The 19,008-nt window shown below is 34.5% G+C and overlaps 1 protein-coding gene across 1 annotated transcript; it reads right to left on the bottom strand.

Moving 5' to 3' along the window:
• Nucleotides 1-5,770: 5,770 nt before the first annotated feature.
• Nucleotides 5,771-17,791, bottom strand: nudt3a (nudix (nucleoside diphosphate linked moiety X)-type motif 3a). Its single transcript, XM_058764081.1, has 5 exons — nt 17,500-17,791; nt 14,925-15,035; nt 14,454-14,498; nt 8,704-8,788; nt 5,771-8,379 (listed from the first exon to the last, which is right to left on the bottom strand). The coding sequence occupies exons 1-5, from the start codon at nt 17,596-17,598 to the stop codon at nt 8,207-8,209; spliced, it is 513 nt and encodes a 170-aa protein (XP_058620064.1). The 5' UTR covers nt 17,599-17,791; the 3' UTR covers nt 5,771-8,206.
• Nucleotides 17,792-19,008: the final 1,217 nt, after the last annotated feature.

A 19,008-nucleotide genomic window follows, 5' to 3' on the forward strand; every position in this document is an offset into this window, starting at 1 on the left:
TGTGGAAACTTCACACTGGACTTCAAGCAACATGGATTCTGTGCCTCTCCACTCTTCCTTCAGACTCTGGGACCTTGATTTCCAAATGAAATGTAAAATTTACTTTAATCTGAAAAGAGGACTTTGGACCACTGAGCAACAGTCCAGTTCTTTTTCTCCACAGCCCAGTTAAGATGCTTCTGACGTTGTCTCTGGTTCAGAAGTGGCTTGGTAGCCCTTTTCCTGAAGACATCTGAGCGTGGTGACTCTTGATGCACCGACTCCAGCTTCAGTTCTCTCCTTGTGAAGCTCTCCCAAGTGTTTGAATCGGCTTTGCTTGACTGTATTCTCAAGCTTGCGGTCATCCCTGTTGCTTGTGCACCTTTTCCTTCCCAAATTCTTCCTTCCAGTCAACTTTGCATTTAATATGCTTTGATACAGCACTCTGTGAACAGCCACACCTTTCAGTAATGACCTTCTGTGACTTACCCTCTTTGTGGAGGGTGTCAATGTTCGTCTTTTGGATCATTGCCAAGTCAGCAGTCTTTCCCATTATTGTGGTTTCAAAGAACAAGAGATACCCAGAATTTATACTGTAGGGATGGTCATTTATTCAAACTCAAATGTAAATATTCTAATATTTTGAGATACTGATTTTTGACTTTCATGAGCTGTAAGCTCTAATCATCAAAATTAAAAGAAATAAACATTTGAAATATATCAGTCTGTGTGTAATGAATGAATATAATATACAAGTTTCACTTTTTGAATGGAATTAGTTAAATAAATCAACTTTTTGATGATATTCTAATTATATGACCAGCACCTGTATTCTAATATTTAGAGATACTGGATTTTGGACTTTCATGAGCTGTAAGCTGTAATCATCAAAATCAAAACAAAACAAAACAAAAAAACTTTTGAAATGTTTTACGTTACATGTAATGAATCTAGAATATATGAAAGTTTCACTTTTTGAAATAAGTTACCAAAAACTTTTTCATGATATTCTAATTTTATATTATATATATATATATATATATATATATATATATATATATATATATATATATATATGTATGTATGTATGTATATATATATATATATATATATATATATATATATATATATGTGTGTGTGTGTGTGTGTTCATTTTAAGCTCTTAAACAAATAGTACAGTATGCATGTTTCGACAACAGCAGACTATGTTTTCACCTCCAGAAAAGTTCATGTCATTTTTGCATCTTATTCTTCTGGAGTCTTCAGGTTTTATTCTTATACTGAGAGTGTGAATGCAAGAGCATAGATGTTTTTGTGTGGATGGCTATATAAATATTTATGCATAATCATACACCCATGCCTGCCCTTCAGGTTTGCCAAACATTCAACAGTTATATAATCTTTGCTCAGAGGATATACATATTATGTAAAACACATTAAATGTGATGTCAGTAAGACTGACAAGTACTCTTTCACCTTATTGCATCTTACCTAAAAAGCGTTATATGAATCTGATTAAAATGTAATATTCCTCACACAAATACCTGTGTGGGAGTACAGCCAGGTGACGCATTGTATATTTCTCAGAAACTGAAGCTGTTACAATTCATGTTGTTGTTGTTGTTGACTTTTGTTGACTGACCAAGGAACATTTAAAAGAACAACCACAAGTTCAACTGTTATTAACCCACTGATGCACATGCTATGAAAACCCCTTCTAATACACAACATGGGTCTAAAATGACCCGTATTCATTTCCAATGTTAATTCATGCTTCACTGGGCATTTTTTTGTTTGTTTGTTTTATCTTTTGAAATCAGTTTATTTCAGCATTTAATATTTCCTGATCTATAAATTCCATGATCCATGAATATTTAAAATATATTTTTACAATGACCACAAATTAATATTTTGGTTTTTCCTAGGTTTTGTGTTGCAACTTCAAGTTTACACACACGGGTCAAAAATGACCCATCTATGCAAGCATGAAAAAACAAAAGAATAATTATTTTAGCAGTTATTTAGACCAACACAATTAACACTTTAAATATGTTTATTTGCCATTTTGTCACATATAACTTACACATATCACTGATAACTGATAACACTGAAAGTGAACTGTCTGTAGTGAATTGTAGTGAATGTGATCGAATAGATGAAAATAGAACTAACAAAATAGACGAATTGTTGAATAAAGTCATTATTTTAGTTTTCTTTGCATACAAAAAGTATTCTCGTAGCTTCGGAAAATTACGGTTGAACCCCTGATGTCACATGGATTATTTTACCGATCTCCTTGCTACGTTTTTGGACGTTGATCGTGTTGATTCCATTGCTGTCTATGGGAGGGTCAGAGAGCTGTCAGAATGTATCAAAAATATCGTAATTTGTGTTCCGAAGATGAACGGAGGTCTCATGGTTTGGACCTCATTCCCCTTTTCCTGTACAGGATATCCCTGGCATCTATTATACCTTGATATAACTGTCGTAGATTTGTCTGAGATTTTTCCTCTCCTCTGTCTGAGGGTCAGATGCTCACAAGCATTGTTAGTCCCTGACAGCCCAACTATTTGATCTCGGTTCAGAGCTGATCCTCTTCAAACTGGCAGTGAGCACACCACCTCCTGCTTGCTCATTATCTCTCTCTTTCAGACCTCATACCTTCATTCTGACCTGAGAACATCCTGTGCCAAATATTTAACCATGACCCATGAGGCCCAACAAAGCTATTCTCCAAGTTTACAAGAATAACTACGTCAAGAAACAGTGGTTGCAATTTATTTTTAACTCTGTTCCTGAGCATTATAACCCCATTCTGGTACTGTGTGCTTCGCATTTTACTGAGGACAGCTTCCACAACATGAGGGAGTACAGTGCTGGTTTCGCCAAAAAGCTTTTGCTGAAAGACGGAGTAGTTCCCACTTAAATAGCTGACAGTACAATACTGGACAATGATGTAATCTGCAGAATTTACTATGGTATAAATAAATTCAACTGTATAACAGTTTCACTGCAATTCATGTTAGAATTAAAGAACAATAAACATAATACATATTACCGTTGCACTTATCTGTACATAGTAAATGCAGTTATTTTAAGCGTATCTAAAACATGATTTAGCCAAAAAAAAAAACAATAACGTTACCACTCTAATGTGTCTTGAAATATCTGTGCGTGCAAAGGTTCTGCGCGATCCTCTTGTTCAATATTCTCGGGGTCTGAATCCGGCTAAATTGATATAGAAATATTGACGCCATCCTTAACTATACCGGAGCAGACAGAACTTGCTGCTTTGGCAAGGGGCGGGGCAGTACTGAAATGGCATCTAAGCTGTTCACCAATCACAACGCACTGGGACAGCTAACCAGAGGTGTAAAATACTTGAGTAATTTTACTTGATTACTTTACTTAAGTATTATTTTGGGAGATTTGTACTTTATTCAAGTACAATTTAAACTGACTACTTGTACTTTTACTTGATTACATTTCTGAAGAAAAAAACTGTACTTTTTACTCCTTACAATTTTATTTAATCTTGAAAAGTACATTACATTTTTATTTTATCTTATGCACATTAAATATGGTAAACGGAAGCTCAAACGTGTGTGCTTGACATGAGAAGCAATGATCATTGTTTCATGCATCAAGCACACATATTTCTACTTCATTTATGACTTTCATCAGGTAAATGTCTGGCTTCAAAGTTCACCATCAAATCCGAGGAAGCATATTGAGGTAGGAAAGTTGCATTTTCCCAAAAAATGTTTATTCATTATTTGTTCTGTATTGATAGAGCCATTAGCTGTGTAATATATTAGCTGAATGCACAAGATTGAGTGCAAATAAAATCAGTGATGAGAATTTAAATACCATTAACATTTTTGTGTAAATATTTTCTTAATTAATTAAAAATCTCCAAAAGTGTTTAAATAAGCATTGTTTGTTAAATTAATTGTAATTCATGTTTAGTGATGTTCTTACCAGGTAGTGGATAAGTTGTATTTATAATATGTCATTATATGACACATTGAGTAGGAATCAGGACTGTCAATGTTTTTTTGTTTTTTTTAAATCTTTTTAATTACATGATTTGCTCATTAATTAATCTAAATAGTAACAAATAATTATTTATCAATATTTGCTGAGAAAAAAAACTCTAAAAGCCCCAAATAAATAATTAAAAGATTAACAACACAAAAACGTTAATGTTGTATGTTTTAATTCTATGACTCTCCTCATTAATTCAACACATTCTAGTATTCTGTGTGGAATATGTTTCCATCCTCTGCATCACATCTTGCTCTTCAAAGGGATAGTTCACCCAAAAATTAAAATTCTCTCATCATTTACTCACCGTCATGTCTTCCCAGATGTTATGACTTTCTTTCTTAAGAAGAACACAAGCACATATTTTTAGTCCAGATAATGCAAAACAGAACCACTTCAGAACCCACACAAAGTGAACACGATGGTCAAATTTAAAATATTAGTATTTGTATCCTTCTTACATAAGCCTATCATTTCACTTAAGAAGACACTGATTCATTAACGGGTTGCATGCATTACTGTCATATTAACTTTGTGTAGTTTTTGAAGTGTCATTTTTGGATGTCCCATACACGTGATTTTTTTCCCCCTAAAACTCATCTGTTTGTGTTCATCTGATAAATGAAAGTCACATGGGATGGCATGAGGGTGGAAAGGATGGAGTTTCGTTTTAATCCCTTTCCCTATATTTTTTTTCCCGGTGTTCCGCTGTGCTGCATTTTAATTGTCGTTGCACTAGATATACATGTTTGACCTGTAGCATTGCATTTTGTTTCGTTTTCTCCCTTTAACCAAACTTCTGAATGTCTGTCAGAAAAGAAAGTACTTCTACTTTTTTAATACAGTACTTTAGTACAATTTAAAGTTGTACTTTTTTACTTTTACTCAAGTATGTTTTTGGCCAGATACTTGTACTTTTAATTGAGTAAAATGTTCACTGAGTATTTGTACTTTCACTTGAGTAAAATCTTTGAGTACTTTTTACACCTCTGCAGCTAACCAATCACAACACAATTTGTTTTTCGGAAGGCGGGCCTTCATCAAACCCAGAACTAATCGAGCCGTTTGTGCCAGGCTGGGGAGAAAGGTATTGTAATAAAGGAAATTATGTGAAAAATAATTAATTTTTCGAACCACCAAGCATGAGAGAGCATGTTCTAGTACACCCCCAAAACAAAATCAAGACTTTGTAAAAGAGCATAATAGGACCCCTTTAAATAGCCTAGTGCTTATATACACTTGTTTGTCATCCGAACTTCTCGAGATATTAGAATAAATATTTTAATAATGAAGTATCACATTTGCATGTTACGTTTCTCTGACATTGGGATATGGTCACATGGCATGCAGGTAAACAAATAAAATATTTAGTTTTTGTATTAAGTGTTTTATTTTGATTTTAAATTAGTTAATTATTAGCTTTTCATTAAACTCATGAACCCCCAGCACTTACTTCACGAATAATGTTTAGTAATGTTTAATCCACTTCATGTTGTTAATTACAACAAATGGAATATATTTTCTTACTCTTTGTATTTTTATATTAATATTTATACAAGATTGTCCTATTTAAAATGAGTTAAGTAATCTAAAAGTAGTCTGATTATATTAGCTAAAATGTGTATTGATTACATTTTTGCCATATATAGAATCAGTAACAGATTACAATTTGTAAGTCACTGTCAGTGGGAGTTTCTTTGGCCTGCCACTGATTCTACTGAACTGACAACAACTGCACCTGCAATTCATGATATGCACGTAGCATTTTTTTTGAGTTTTTATTCATAGCTTGTTGACACAACTGTTATACAATCTTGGGTCAAAATGTCTTTTCCCAATATCAGATACAGCAGAGTGATACAGGGTAAACAGTGTGCTTGAAGCGTTAGAAAAGGGCAACAACTGAGGAACGACATTGAGATTCTTGAAATGTTTTCAGTTTACTCAAGAAATAATCAATACTTTACACCAAAACATCTCGATCTACAACACCAACAATGTAGCAAGTGTAAAAACGCCAACATTTTTTTCTTTCAAATAATGTAGCATTTACAATTTAAGGACAAGTCTGTTATTAGACCTGCATAGAAGTGATATGCAAAGTGATTTGATCATTGCTTATTCACATTCCACTAATGATTGCAATAAATGTGTAGAGATTGATCACCATCCTCTGCCACGACCGCCATAGGTTTTGAGTTTACTACTGAAAAAGAAGCATTTTATACAAACATTGGAGGACCAGCTTTGGATTGGGTTTAGCTAACTAATCTTATTACAATAACACAGGCCATTTTTCCTGTTTTAGCCCATAGAGAACAATTTAGATTTGGTAATTTTAGAAGTTATCCACAATAAACTAACTTTTGTGCTTTCTGATTTAAGAGAAAAACATTGAAATACTGATAAGACAAGTTTTCTTGAGACCTAAACAATTCTCATTTGAAGTACATGCTTGTGACAATTTCATAAATCATAAACAAATTTAAAAAAAACCAAATGAAGCATTTTATAATTAGGACAGACTAAATTGTTTAAGACCTAGAAAAGTGCATTTCAAAAAAGAAATGACACCATTAACAGTCATCTATAACAAATGAACAGAGGTCAGTGAATATCCAGTGTCTGAACAGAAACTACAATCAAGCTGTAAACATTTCAAACGAAATCGGTCCTCTTCCATGAGAGGCAGATTATTAGGCAGACAGCTCACCTTGGCATCAAGTCCTTTGATTATTCACATTAATTCACACGTACAAACCCACATACTGTACACAGATCCACACACATACACAACTGGTTATAGTTTATGAGCGGACAGACAATAAACTGAGATTATCGCAACTAAAACTGAGAAATTGGTATATTGTTGCCATTGTGCTATGAATACTGGTGCAAAACCCTCAGATAAGAACGGTAAGAATGAAGAAGAATCAGACATCAACAGCTGCTGAGACGGTGCTGTGTTTGACCACTGACCGTGAGATTTATGATACTGATGTCCTAAACAGGCTCAGAATGTCCTTTCACATCCACACCTCTTACATTAAATCCTGTACCACAGCAAAACCAGTGCACTCAGTAAACTGGACTGCTTTAAGCCATTTATTTAAATGCTTTCTCACATCTGGGATTGCAGACCCAGAAAAACCACCACACTAGACGCCAAAGACGATCCTACACTCTCGATCAAAACCACCTTCAATGGTAAAAGCAGTGCACTACCAAACATTAGGACTAGCTCTATCAAACGATTAATCGTGATTAATTGCATCCAAAATAAAAGTTTTTGTTTACATAATATATGTGTGGGTTGAGTATATGTATATGTAAACACACACACATACATGTATACATTTAAGAAAATGTTATGTTTATATATTAATATATAAGATAAATTATATGAATGCAAATATATGCAAATATCTTCAAAAATACACTGTGTGTGTGTATTTATATATAAACAGTACACACGCATATATTATGTAAACAAAAACTTTTATTTCGGATGCGATGAATCGTTTGACAGCACTATTTAGAACATTTTGAAAATGTGCTCTTCACAACTAACTTGACAGTAGCTGCATTTGAGAAAAAATCCCAACATGAGTGTGTAATATTGGCAATAAGACTACGATTTCAACTACTTTGATCAATTTAAGACATAATCTCTCTTTTGTTTAGCAGTTTAAAGAACTAAGACTATGAATATGCGATTCATGCAAAAACTCAACCAACTCTATATAACAGCATATCCATAGAGGCTAAAGGCAAACACTGCAGAATGAAAGGGCCAAACGTTTACCACAACATCATTACAAACACTTCTGACAGCTTTCTCTTTAAACACTACTTATTTCAAGACACAAGAGTAAAGTGTAGTTGCATTCAGTAATCCTGGCATTAGGAAAAGAGAATCTCATGCAAGTATTCCTTAAAACGCAAGAAGAAACAGACAAACTGTCATTTGCAAAGACTTTTATGTCACATGTCCCCAGACCGTGATCTTCATCTGAACACTAAAAAAGGCTGGTAAGGCAATCAGCTTTCATGTGATGCAGCCATTAACGCGCTGAAATAAAAAAGACGTGATAGTAGTTGCAGTAGGAGTTCAGTTGGGTAGGAAAAGGTAGAAAATGATGGAGAATTTCGCCCGAGGCTTCTGTGTTTGTTGTGATAGTTATCTGATGCTGGACAGAGAGTTCTGATTAATGTTGTAAGTGGCCACCAGAGACGTGCCGTTGCTGGTCATGCAGTCCTGCTGAAGGGCTTCGAAGTAAGATGCTTGCACAGGTTTGTGACACTGCAGCACACGCCGGGCATCTTCTGTCTTAAACCACTCCCTCTTCCTACCTGAAAACAACAAGAGGCACCAGAAAACCAGTAAACATAACAGCACGACCGCACAGAATTACGGTAATTAGCAGCAGATTTTGAGATTGTGCTCGGAGCTGCTCTTATTTGTTTCTATGGCAATGCTTGCAACTGCACAAATGGATCCATGTGCATCTTTGACGTTGATTAGAGCAAACAAACAAAAAACTCAAGCAAGTACAATTGGATAAAACAAAATTGCAAAAACGTGCATATCTAAATTTCAACTGATGTGGTTGCTGCCACTTTCTAAATAAATTATGTAATTATGGGTTTTTGTTGTTGTTGTTGTCATATTCTTACCAATATTTACTGAATCCTCCCAGTCCTCCAGAACTTCAGTTACGATGAGAACATAGACATACGTTCTATGCTTCCTGTCTCTGTTCTGTAAAGAAGAACAACTTTTTTTAGCAGCCTCATGGGAAACACTAAATCACAAGCAATAACTGCAATGGTGTTTTAGTGACACATTTTTAAAAATATGGCTGCAACTAATGATTATTTTGATAAATCAATCTATTATTTCTTTGATCAATTGGATGTAAAATCAAATTATTACAAATTAATAATTGTAATTAAAATAAGATTTTAATTCTGCCCAATGTTGTTTCCCAACAAATAAACTTAGTGCTTGTATATATGTAAGCTATGTGCTACATAATGTGCAAAAGGGTGTTAAATGTAAACATTACATTCTAAACAATTATAAACATATCAATTGCTCATAGCTTAGCTCATATTTATTTTTATTTTTTTTAAAAAGCCTCAATTGCATTAAACAGCAGGCTTATGTGTCAAAGCACCTGACGAGGCAAACTATATGCATTTATTTGAAGTGCTGGATATAATGCATTCTCATGTTTAGCAACTCTGTCATCTGCTCCATTTTAGATGCTTTGCCCACAGCAGTGGTGGAGCCAGGATATTTTCATAGGGGTGGCCAGGGAGGGGCCAGCAACCTTCAATAATGAAATCTTCATTATTTTAATACAAAAATGTGTTTGACCATAAAGTACTGGACTGTTTAGCGCCTACAACACAACCGAATACAATTCATTTCTACTTAATTGTAATTGAGATATTTGTGAATTAGACCGAGTAATGCTGAGTGAATATGACAATTTTTGTATTATTCCTCAACTCCAGGTATTTTAATAAAGGGGCTCACTAGCTTTATTGCTCAGTCAGTTTGGTTCTGGTTCTCAAAACCCCAAAAGCTTGTTCTCTAACATTGCATACTCATGGATGAGAAATGCAGACAGTGATAAGATTGTGAAAAAGGCCGGAAGTCAAAAGCACATAAATGCCAGAATGTAAAATGAGTTATTTTATGCATTTAAATGGTTTCATTTTTGTTTGTACTTCACAAATTAACATTAAAAAAAAAAAAAGTGTTTTCTAGTATAAGTGCACTGTGCTCACATTTACTTGTGCATTAAATTACAAATAAAAAAATTCATATCAGCTTGCACCTTATATTGTGATCTCGAATATTTTAGAATATGCATTTGAGAGACGTTCTGAAATGTAATGCATACATATATGCACCGTTTGCAGCTTTTATTGCCTTTTAACTACACTGGATGCTAGTTTCTTGTGTGCTTTATTTATGATGAAGCAATATAGAGCATGCGCCTCATATTCGCGTAAAATTAAAGGGGTCATATGACGTTGCTAAAATGAACATTATTTTGTTTATTTGGTGTAATGCAGTGTGTTTACGTGGTTTAAGGTTAAAAAAAACACATTATTTTCCACATACTGTACATTATTGTTGCTCCTCTATGCTCTGCCTTTCTGAAACGTGTCGATTTTTACAAAGCTCATCGTTCTGAGAAGCGAGGTGTGCTCTGATTGCAGGGTTGCTGCAGGATTTTTAAGCTCACATTTAAGAATTTTAAGACCTTTTTTTAAGACCTGCACAAATAAAATTAATACCATATGAACAGAGTAGGGCAATGTCTATGGTAAACTGTAAAATGACTGTAAAAAGCATGATTTACAGTTCAGATAGAAGTTTTCACAAAAATGAAATTTTTATAAAATTATACACTTCACATTTCAGCCTTTAAACCATTTTTTAAGAAAATGGATGAGTCAAAAGTATTAATTATTATATTAATTTAAACAATTATCAATAAATTATTATATTAATTAAATTACATATACACACACTTTACTGTTTAGATTTTTATAATGAATTATCTCCGTATCGATCCACCAGTTCACATTTACAGCTCTGTGTTTGCAGGGTAAAAACATGGGTCGATTTTTGCATTGGTCTGAACAAAAACAACCCAATGTTCCTGCAATACTGGAGACTGCAGTTCTAGGACTGCATAGGACCCTATTTATCTATTCCAACAGAGGAGATCTGGGGCCTGTTTCATAAAACAAGTTTACCAAATAAGCCAGGCTTATTTCAGTTAGTCTGATTTATTTTGAATCAAATAAACTGACAATAAGTCAGACTAACTGAAATAAACCTGGCTTATTTGGTAAACGTGTTTTATGAAACAACCCCCTGATTCAAACATCAAACAAACAGCGCATCAGACGTGAAGCTCTGCGGCACAGACAAGTCTTCTTTCCAAGAAAACTGAATTTTAAACCAGAATATATTGAAATAAATTAGGTTAAATATTTCAAGAGGGTTACCAACGGGTATGTTTAGGGTTAGGAGTTGGTCAATTAAATAACTACATAATTCCTTAAAAATAATAATATACAGAATTGAATAGAAAGTGCTATAAAATAGTATGAGCCACTAATATTCAGTTATTTAGTAGACGCTTTCATCCAAAGCGACTTATAAATGAGGACAATGTAAGCAATCAAAATCAACGAAAGAGCAATGATATGCAAGTGCTATAACAAGTCTCATTTAGCCTAACGTAGTACATGTAGCAAGAGATTTAAAAGAAATATATATATATATAATAAATAAAAAGAAAACATAGAACAGAAAAAGAATAGAGCAAGCTAGTGTTAGAGGCCTTTTTTGCTTTTGTTAATTGTATAATAAATAAAAAGAAAACAGATAGAATACAAAAAGATTAGAAAAGCTAGTGTTAGTTAGTTTTTTTTTTTTTTTTTTAGAAAACAAGCAGTAAATGAATAGAGTGCAAGTCTAAAAGGACAAGTTTTTTTTTTTTAAATAGAATTAGAATAGAGAGAGGTGTGACGTTCTTCATTCTCTCTTACATTCTTTTTGGCTCATTAAACATTAATCTTGCTGCCGCGTTCTGGATTAATTGTAAAGGTTTGATAGAACTGGCTGGAAGACCTGACATAATACATACATACAAAAAATAATAATAAATTAATTAAATTAATTAAAAAAAACAAACAAACAAACAAAAAACCCTAGAAATCCAGTTCTGAAACTACAGCCTCCGGTATTGCAGGAATACCCTACTCACAACAACAACCTAATAGAACATGCTCATTCATTCTCTGCCAGCAGGAGGCGCTTTCGGAACAGTTTCCCCGGTAACGGCAGAACACAAAGTAGCACATCACCAGACTTTGAAACTTGCAGCGCTCACATTAAGCTGTATCGCGATTCTGGTCTGTTCCCAAATTTAAGACCTCTTGAAATCATAATTAAGACTTTCTTGTACAATTTAAGACTTTTTAAGGACCTGCGGGAACCCTGTGATTGGCCAGCTACCCAGTGCGTTGTGATTGGCCGAATATCTCAAGAGTGAGACAGAAATGTTATGCCCCTTACCGTATTGTGATGCTGTGTCCCGGCGCGACAAGACTAAAACAATGAAACCCATTATAAACGAGGCATTTGTTGCATCCAGTGAGGACATAATTACTGATTATAATGACTTATACTGTCTTTTTAGGCGTCACGTTGCATCGCGCCGTGTTAACATTACCACGTCTGCATTTGTGATCGGAGAAATGACAAACAACAAGCGCTACTGCTCAAAACTCGCGTTTGAATAGTCAGTGGCAAATTCTTTAAATATGAAAACATACTTACAGGCTGTGAGTCAGAAGCGCCAGACTGTCCTTGCAAAGTTGGAATTGCCCCACTTTATAGAAACAGCCTTTGAGCAGAGCTGGCATTGTAGGCTACTCTATCAGGTTCAGGAAATAGTCCTCCGAAAATGTGCTGCACACACTTGAATATTTGGGTTGAACTGTTCTGGAACAGTGTTGTAAATACAACTTAACCACTGATTTCTAGTTGTGTCCTCTTTTGGAAGCCCAAACAAAGTAGTTTCACTTTCACAACGAAACACAGCATCTCCAGGACATGGCGCCGGCAGCAACAATACTACAGCGAGAATAAACATTATGCCCTCTTTCTTTGCATATACATTTGGGCGGTGTTATGCAAATCTTCCCACACAGTGACGTAGACATGTGGGGGCATGTTTGAATGAACCATTTTAGGAAGGCGTGGCAGAGACTTAACTTTTATAAAGAATATCTCTTTGGGTTTTGAGACTTTAGTCTTTGTAACTTCAGGGATCTTATCTATGCACAAACCGCTTGTAACACTCCAAAGAGAAAGGACAACTTGAAATCGCATCATACGACCCCTTTAAAGCACACACTGATAAAAATTATTTTGTGGTGAAGTAAATAATACAGAAAAACAAATGTAATTTCTACATTAAATAATTTAGTTCAGGCAAGAATGAAAAAAAAATTAAATAAAATAAAAAATTCAATATTAGTACTCAATTTAAGCTTGTAGAATTTAAACTTTGAACTTATAAGTATATTTTACTTGGAATTGTTTGTTATTTTTACAAAGATTGTTTAAGTAAATATCAAAGTCATGATCCCACTGTTCCCATCATGCACTTGGGCATGAATAATTAATAGGGTTAATATTTTTGCTGTTTTCGAGGTGTATTTACACTGTTTTATGTTGCTTTTGTTGTTAGGTTAAGTAACTTGCTGTTTTGTGACATCTAGAGTTCATTTTGTACACTATTCAACTATTCACTGATTTTTGCCGTCTTTGTGTATCATGTGCCAAGTATTGAGGTCTCTGTGTTCATTTGGATACCTATAGTAACTATACTGAGTCAACATATTACCTTATAGAATAAGGATAAGGAATAAGGAGCTATATAAATAAAGAATAAAGAATAAGGAGCTGAGTACTTGCTTACATACATGTTTGTAAGTGAACCACATGCTTTAACTGAATTTCTTCAGTGCTTACAAACCGTGATTGAAATGTACTTGAGTTTTGCAGGGTAACCTTAAAATAATTACTCGTCAAACTCTAACTGGACACGTTAAATTTACTTATTTCCTTTGCTAATTTTACTTAACTTAGTTAAGTAGATTATACTTAATTCCATACTTAAATTTTACTTAAAAATATGCATGCAAAAACTTGCAAAATAAAAATTAAGTAAATGTTACTTATTGCACTTAGTTTTTTTCAGTGCAGTAAAACAGCTGACAGATCGCATTTCTCCGTTGTTCTACTGAAGCTCATCTGGCACTGTTTCCACATCATTTGATTCGCGCCTGGCGCTGAGGTGAAGTTGAAGTAGGCTATAATGGTCTCCCATTTGATGTGGTCGTAAAGAGATAAAGCGGATCCGAGTCTTAATGAATGCATTTCTTGTCAAAACAAAAGGGTTGTGAGTACAGTAGTGAGTGGGGTGGCCAAAGGGGCAACCTCCTGGCTCCGCCCCTGGACCATAGAAATTCATAATTCAGTGTAATGTATTATATTGTCATACTCTAAAGTGATGTGACTGAAGTTTTCCCATTTAATCAATAATCAAATTTGTCATTTTCATTATTGCTTATTATTGATTAGTGTTTTTTTCTTAATAAATCAAGCAATCTATAAAGCTGCAACTTTATTTACTTTATTCTCTTACTTTACTCTACTTGCCTACTTTATTCTCAAAATTTTGACTGTTCATGTAAAGATACCTATTATAAAATAATTCTCAAAACATTATGAATTTATTCTTGAAATTTTTTTGTACCGCTAATACATTGTTGTGGAGTCAATTTCTATTTAACTTTGTTGATTACCATCAGAAAACACTCACCTCAAAAACGCCAACCAATCGTCCTAATGTACCTTTTACTCCTGCCTGCGGGAATAAAACAAAAGTGTGAAAAACTGAATTCAGGACATTTATAACATCCTGCAACATTTTAAAACATCTTGAAACCTCTTATTTCAGCATAACCAGTTCTCTGCAGATAAATATGAAATAAGGTGGCACAGAAATCTGTGGAGTGGAGGATGGGAAGAGAACAACTGTCTGATCAAGCCCAGTTTTAATTCGCTGTAAAAGGCTGGAATAACCTCCAAGAAAGAATAACACACATACAGAAAATATTCAGAAATGATCTCCACATCCCAGTGAGTGGAGGTTCTTTGTCATCTTCCTGTACTCCACATGTATCCCTGATCTCTGTCATGTTTGCTAGGGCTGAGTGCTGATATGCTCGCAGGCTAAATCAGAGCGCCATATAGACCCAACACATAATAAGAGTTTCTGAGGAATGCTTACCTCCTCGCACACCTCCCTGACAGCAGCAACACTGGGCTCCTCCTCCGGCTCCATGCCTCCTCCAGGAACGATCCATCTGTCCGGATGACTGCTGCTGCTCACCAGCAGCACCTGACACAGACACAGCCGTCACAACACTGGACGTCACACACGTGAGCATCAGGGGAATCTCTAGCCACCTTTCTCCTACGCCTCATACGACGCTTTGTGCAAGTTAAGGGAGCAACTTCTGTTTACACTGTAAACAATCAGCAAAAGGCTTGCTCTATGAACGCAATAAGTATTTTAAAAAACTGGGTAAAATGAGGTGACGTTACTTTACTCAGCCTTCAACCATCGAGCATTAAAAGGAAATTTAAAAGTGTAAAAGCATTAACAAATAACTTTCAGCACACCATGAATAACTCCTAAAGATCCTCCTTCAATATTACAGATGTGTTAATATCATTATAGTAATATATGTCTATATTTTCGCAAAAATTACATTTTAAAGCATCCATGTGAAAACACACCTGGAAAGAGACATGAGGATTCTTAGTGCATTCCAGGGAATTATGCATGGTTTATATTGTAAATTAATTCAGGAGAGCAGACCACAAATGCACAGTAGCCTATAAGTTGTCTTTTTTCATTTTCTTACAGCGGAATACAAAGGAAACATGAAAATAATCAGGAGGAAAATAATGCAGCGGGCTGAAAAGAGCTATTCTATAGATATCGTTGTTAATATCATGTCGCATTAATATACACGTAAAGTTATTCTCCTGACTTCTGAAAAAAGAAAATGAATGGAAATTTACAGCCCATTCAGTCAAAATGATGGATAAGGATTATTTGTAGTGCAATCTTATGATTTAAACTATTTGTTACAGTCTTTTTGGGTGGAAAACTTCCCCAAACCGGAAGTGCCTCCCATAATTTAAAACGCAGTAGGCTCATTAGACAAAAGGTGGATTTGAGAGGAGTCAAATCCTGCTCCTGGAGGACCAGCGTCCTGCAGTTTCTAGTGAGCTCGGAGACCGTGATTAGCTTGTTCTCGTGTGTTTAATCCAGATTGGAGTTAACTCTGCAGGACTGTGGGCCTCCAGGAACAGGTTTGGACACTCCTGCTCTATTACAGCAATGGTTTTCAACTGGGTTTTTGGTTACACTTTATATTAGGTGGCTTTAACTACTTACATCAAAAAATAAGTACAATGTACTTATTGTGTTCATATTGTATTGCAAAACACTTTTGCAGCTATTGAGGTGGGATACGGGTGAGGTTAGGGACAGGTTAAGTGGTGTGGGTGGGTCAAGAGTGTAATTATAAATGTAATTACAGAAATTAATTACAGATGTAAGTACATATAGGTATTTTTAAAAATATAAGTACACAAGTACACAATAAGTGCATTGTATCAAATTATTAATTTAAATGTAAGTACATAGTAGTTAAGGCCACCTAATATAAAGTGGGACCAGGTTTTCTTTAAGACCCAGATTTTACAAATGGCAATCTGACAAGGCACCAAAATATTTTATCATATACCATATTAAACACTTTTTTTTTTTTAATCTTATAATTGTCAAGAGTAAACACAAATACAAATTTTAAATTTGAACCTGAGAAATATCTTTTGGTTTAGTGGCTTTGACTTAAATGCTACATAAATGGAATGAAAAAAAATTAAATAAAAACAAGATTAAAAATGATTTTAAATAACTTTGCTACTGTTAGCAATAAGCTTTAGTTTGTGGATATACACAGGTCATAACCTGCCTACATGGTCTGGGAAACATCCAACCAACTATGCATGACTTTCTGACTTAATTCAATTTCCATTTCAGTGTATTAGTAAAGCAAATGTCAAATATAACAAAATGAGTAACGAACCCTTATAATGAGTAAGAATTATGATTAAAGGCACAGAAATATAAATTAATTAAACAGAGTGAAACAAACAGTGTGCCTGAATTCTATAACATTTTAACATTGCGGAAAACAGAACAAAAATAAATAAATAAATAAGATCCACTTATACTAAATGGCAATACTGTAGCTACTTTAGTGATCGTTACTGTAGCATGATATTAGCCAGCACGGTTGTTGTTGTTTTTATGTCAATGTCATGATACAGTGAGGGTATCAGATTTAGATAATAAATGCATGATGATGATAGCCAATTATCACGTATTTGATATTTGCATGATACTGCAAGATAAAAGCATGGCATTGGTTACACATGTACGTTAAAATGTCCGACAAATTCAAGTTAAGACCACTTTATGAGTTGGTAAATATTTGAATGAGATCACAAATTCACTTTGTTTTTAAAGTAGTGGCAATAACGATGTCATACTGGCGTAAATTAGCACAACGGGCTAAGTTTTACTAAACAGGTGACTTACTCTATCGAAAACAAAACAGATGTGAGCAAATATCGTTTAGTGGCCTTACAATACCAATAACGTATCCCTCATACAGACACGTACAACTGTACCTGTACCTCTCTCTGGACGTATTTCTAAGTGTATTTGGCGATATGTTTATTAGTTTGAAGTGAATAAAGGCAGCAGTGATTGCTGGGGTCACCTCCTCCTCGCGCTCGCTCCTGAAGCATAGGCAGGCCGCGCGCTTCTTGTAGCCGTCTCTGTCGTAAGTGCGCGTCTGGTTGGACTTGAGCTTTATCATCGCGCTGAACCGATCAAAGTCCTCAACTGCTGCCAAGTCTGCGCCTCTCGCTGCGATCCCGCGCCCGCAAACCCTTCTAAAAGCCCTCTGCTAACATAAATATTCCCTCCGTCGCTTCATTTTGTGAGTCTTGTGAGCTCGCCTCGCACAGACGCCATTACTCTGAGCTCTGCGCAAATTGCGTTGCATTATACACACAACCCCGAAGCGCGTTTCCTCGTCGTGAATATCACGTTGCGCAGGAGAAGTGGAACTGGTTCAAAGCGCACTAACGTTTACATATTGATAAATTCACTCCGGAATATATATAGTATGTATGTATGCATATACTATATATATCCCGGAGTGAATTCATCAATATGTATATATATGTAATGTATGTATATGCATGCGTATGTGTGTATTTATATATATATATATATATATATATATATATATATATATATATAATTCTGCACAAAAAATATTATTAAGATTATTGGATTTTTAAAATATAATATTAGAAAAACTAATGTTATTATTGTAATTAATGTATATATTAATGTATTAATGTGTGTGTGTGTGTGTGTGTGTGTGTGTGTGTGTGTGTGTGTGTGTGTGTACATACAATACATACAAGCAACCGTCATTGTGGCATGAATAGATACTTTATAACTTGTCACAGAAACGTTCCTCTGTGAAATCTCCAGACTACAAACAAAGAGTCAGGGGGCGGCCCGCACTTTTTAACCAATCAGAGAACGCACTCTGCCTGTCAATCACTTTGGACATTTTTAGAAGGCGTGGTTTTAAACTATTTTGTATACGTATATACTACGTATATTAGGTGGCCTTAACTACTGTGTACTTACATTTAAATAAATCATCTGATATATTTTTTATTAAAATACCTATATGTAATTGCATATGTAATTAATTTCTGTAATGACATTTATAATTACACTGTAGACCCATCCCTTACACCTTAACCCACCCTTAAACCTACCCATATCACCAAACCTGTCCCTAACATTACCCATATATATATATATATATATATATATATATATATATATATATATAAATAGAAAAGAAAACAATTAGAATAGGATATGATGTGATGTGATATGATATGATATGATATGATATGATATGATATGATATGATATGATATGATATGCTATGCTATGGTATGGTATGATATGATATGATATGATATGATATGATATGATATGATATGATATGATATGATATGCTATGATATGATATGGTATGGTATGATATGATATGATATGATATGATATGATATGATATGATATGCTATGGTATGGTATGGTATGGTATGGTATGGTATGGTATGGTATGATATGATATGATATGATATGATATGATATGATATGCTATGGTATGCTATGGTATGGTATGATATGA

Source organism: Onychostoma macrolepis, chromosome 23, assembly GCF_012432095.1.
Source record: "Onychostoma macrolepis isolate SWU-2019 chromosome 23, ASM1243209v1, whole genome shotgun sequence".
Taxonomy (NCBI): Eukaryota; Metazoa; Chordata; class Actinopteri; order Cypriniformes; family Cyprinidae; genus Onychostoma; species Onychostoma macrolepis.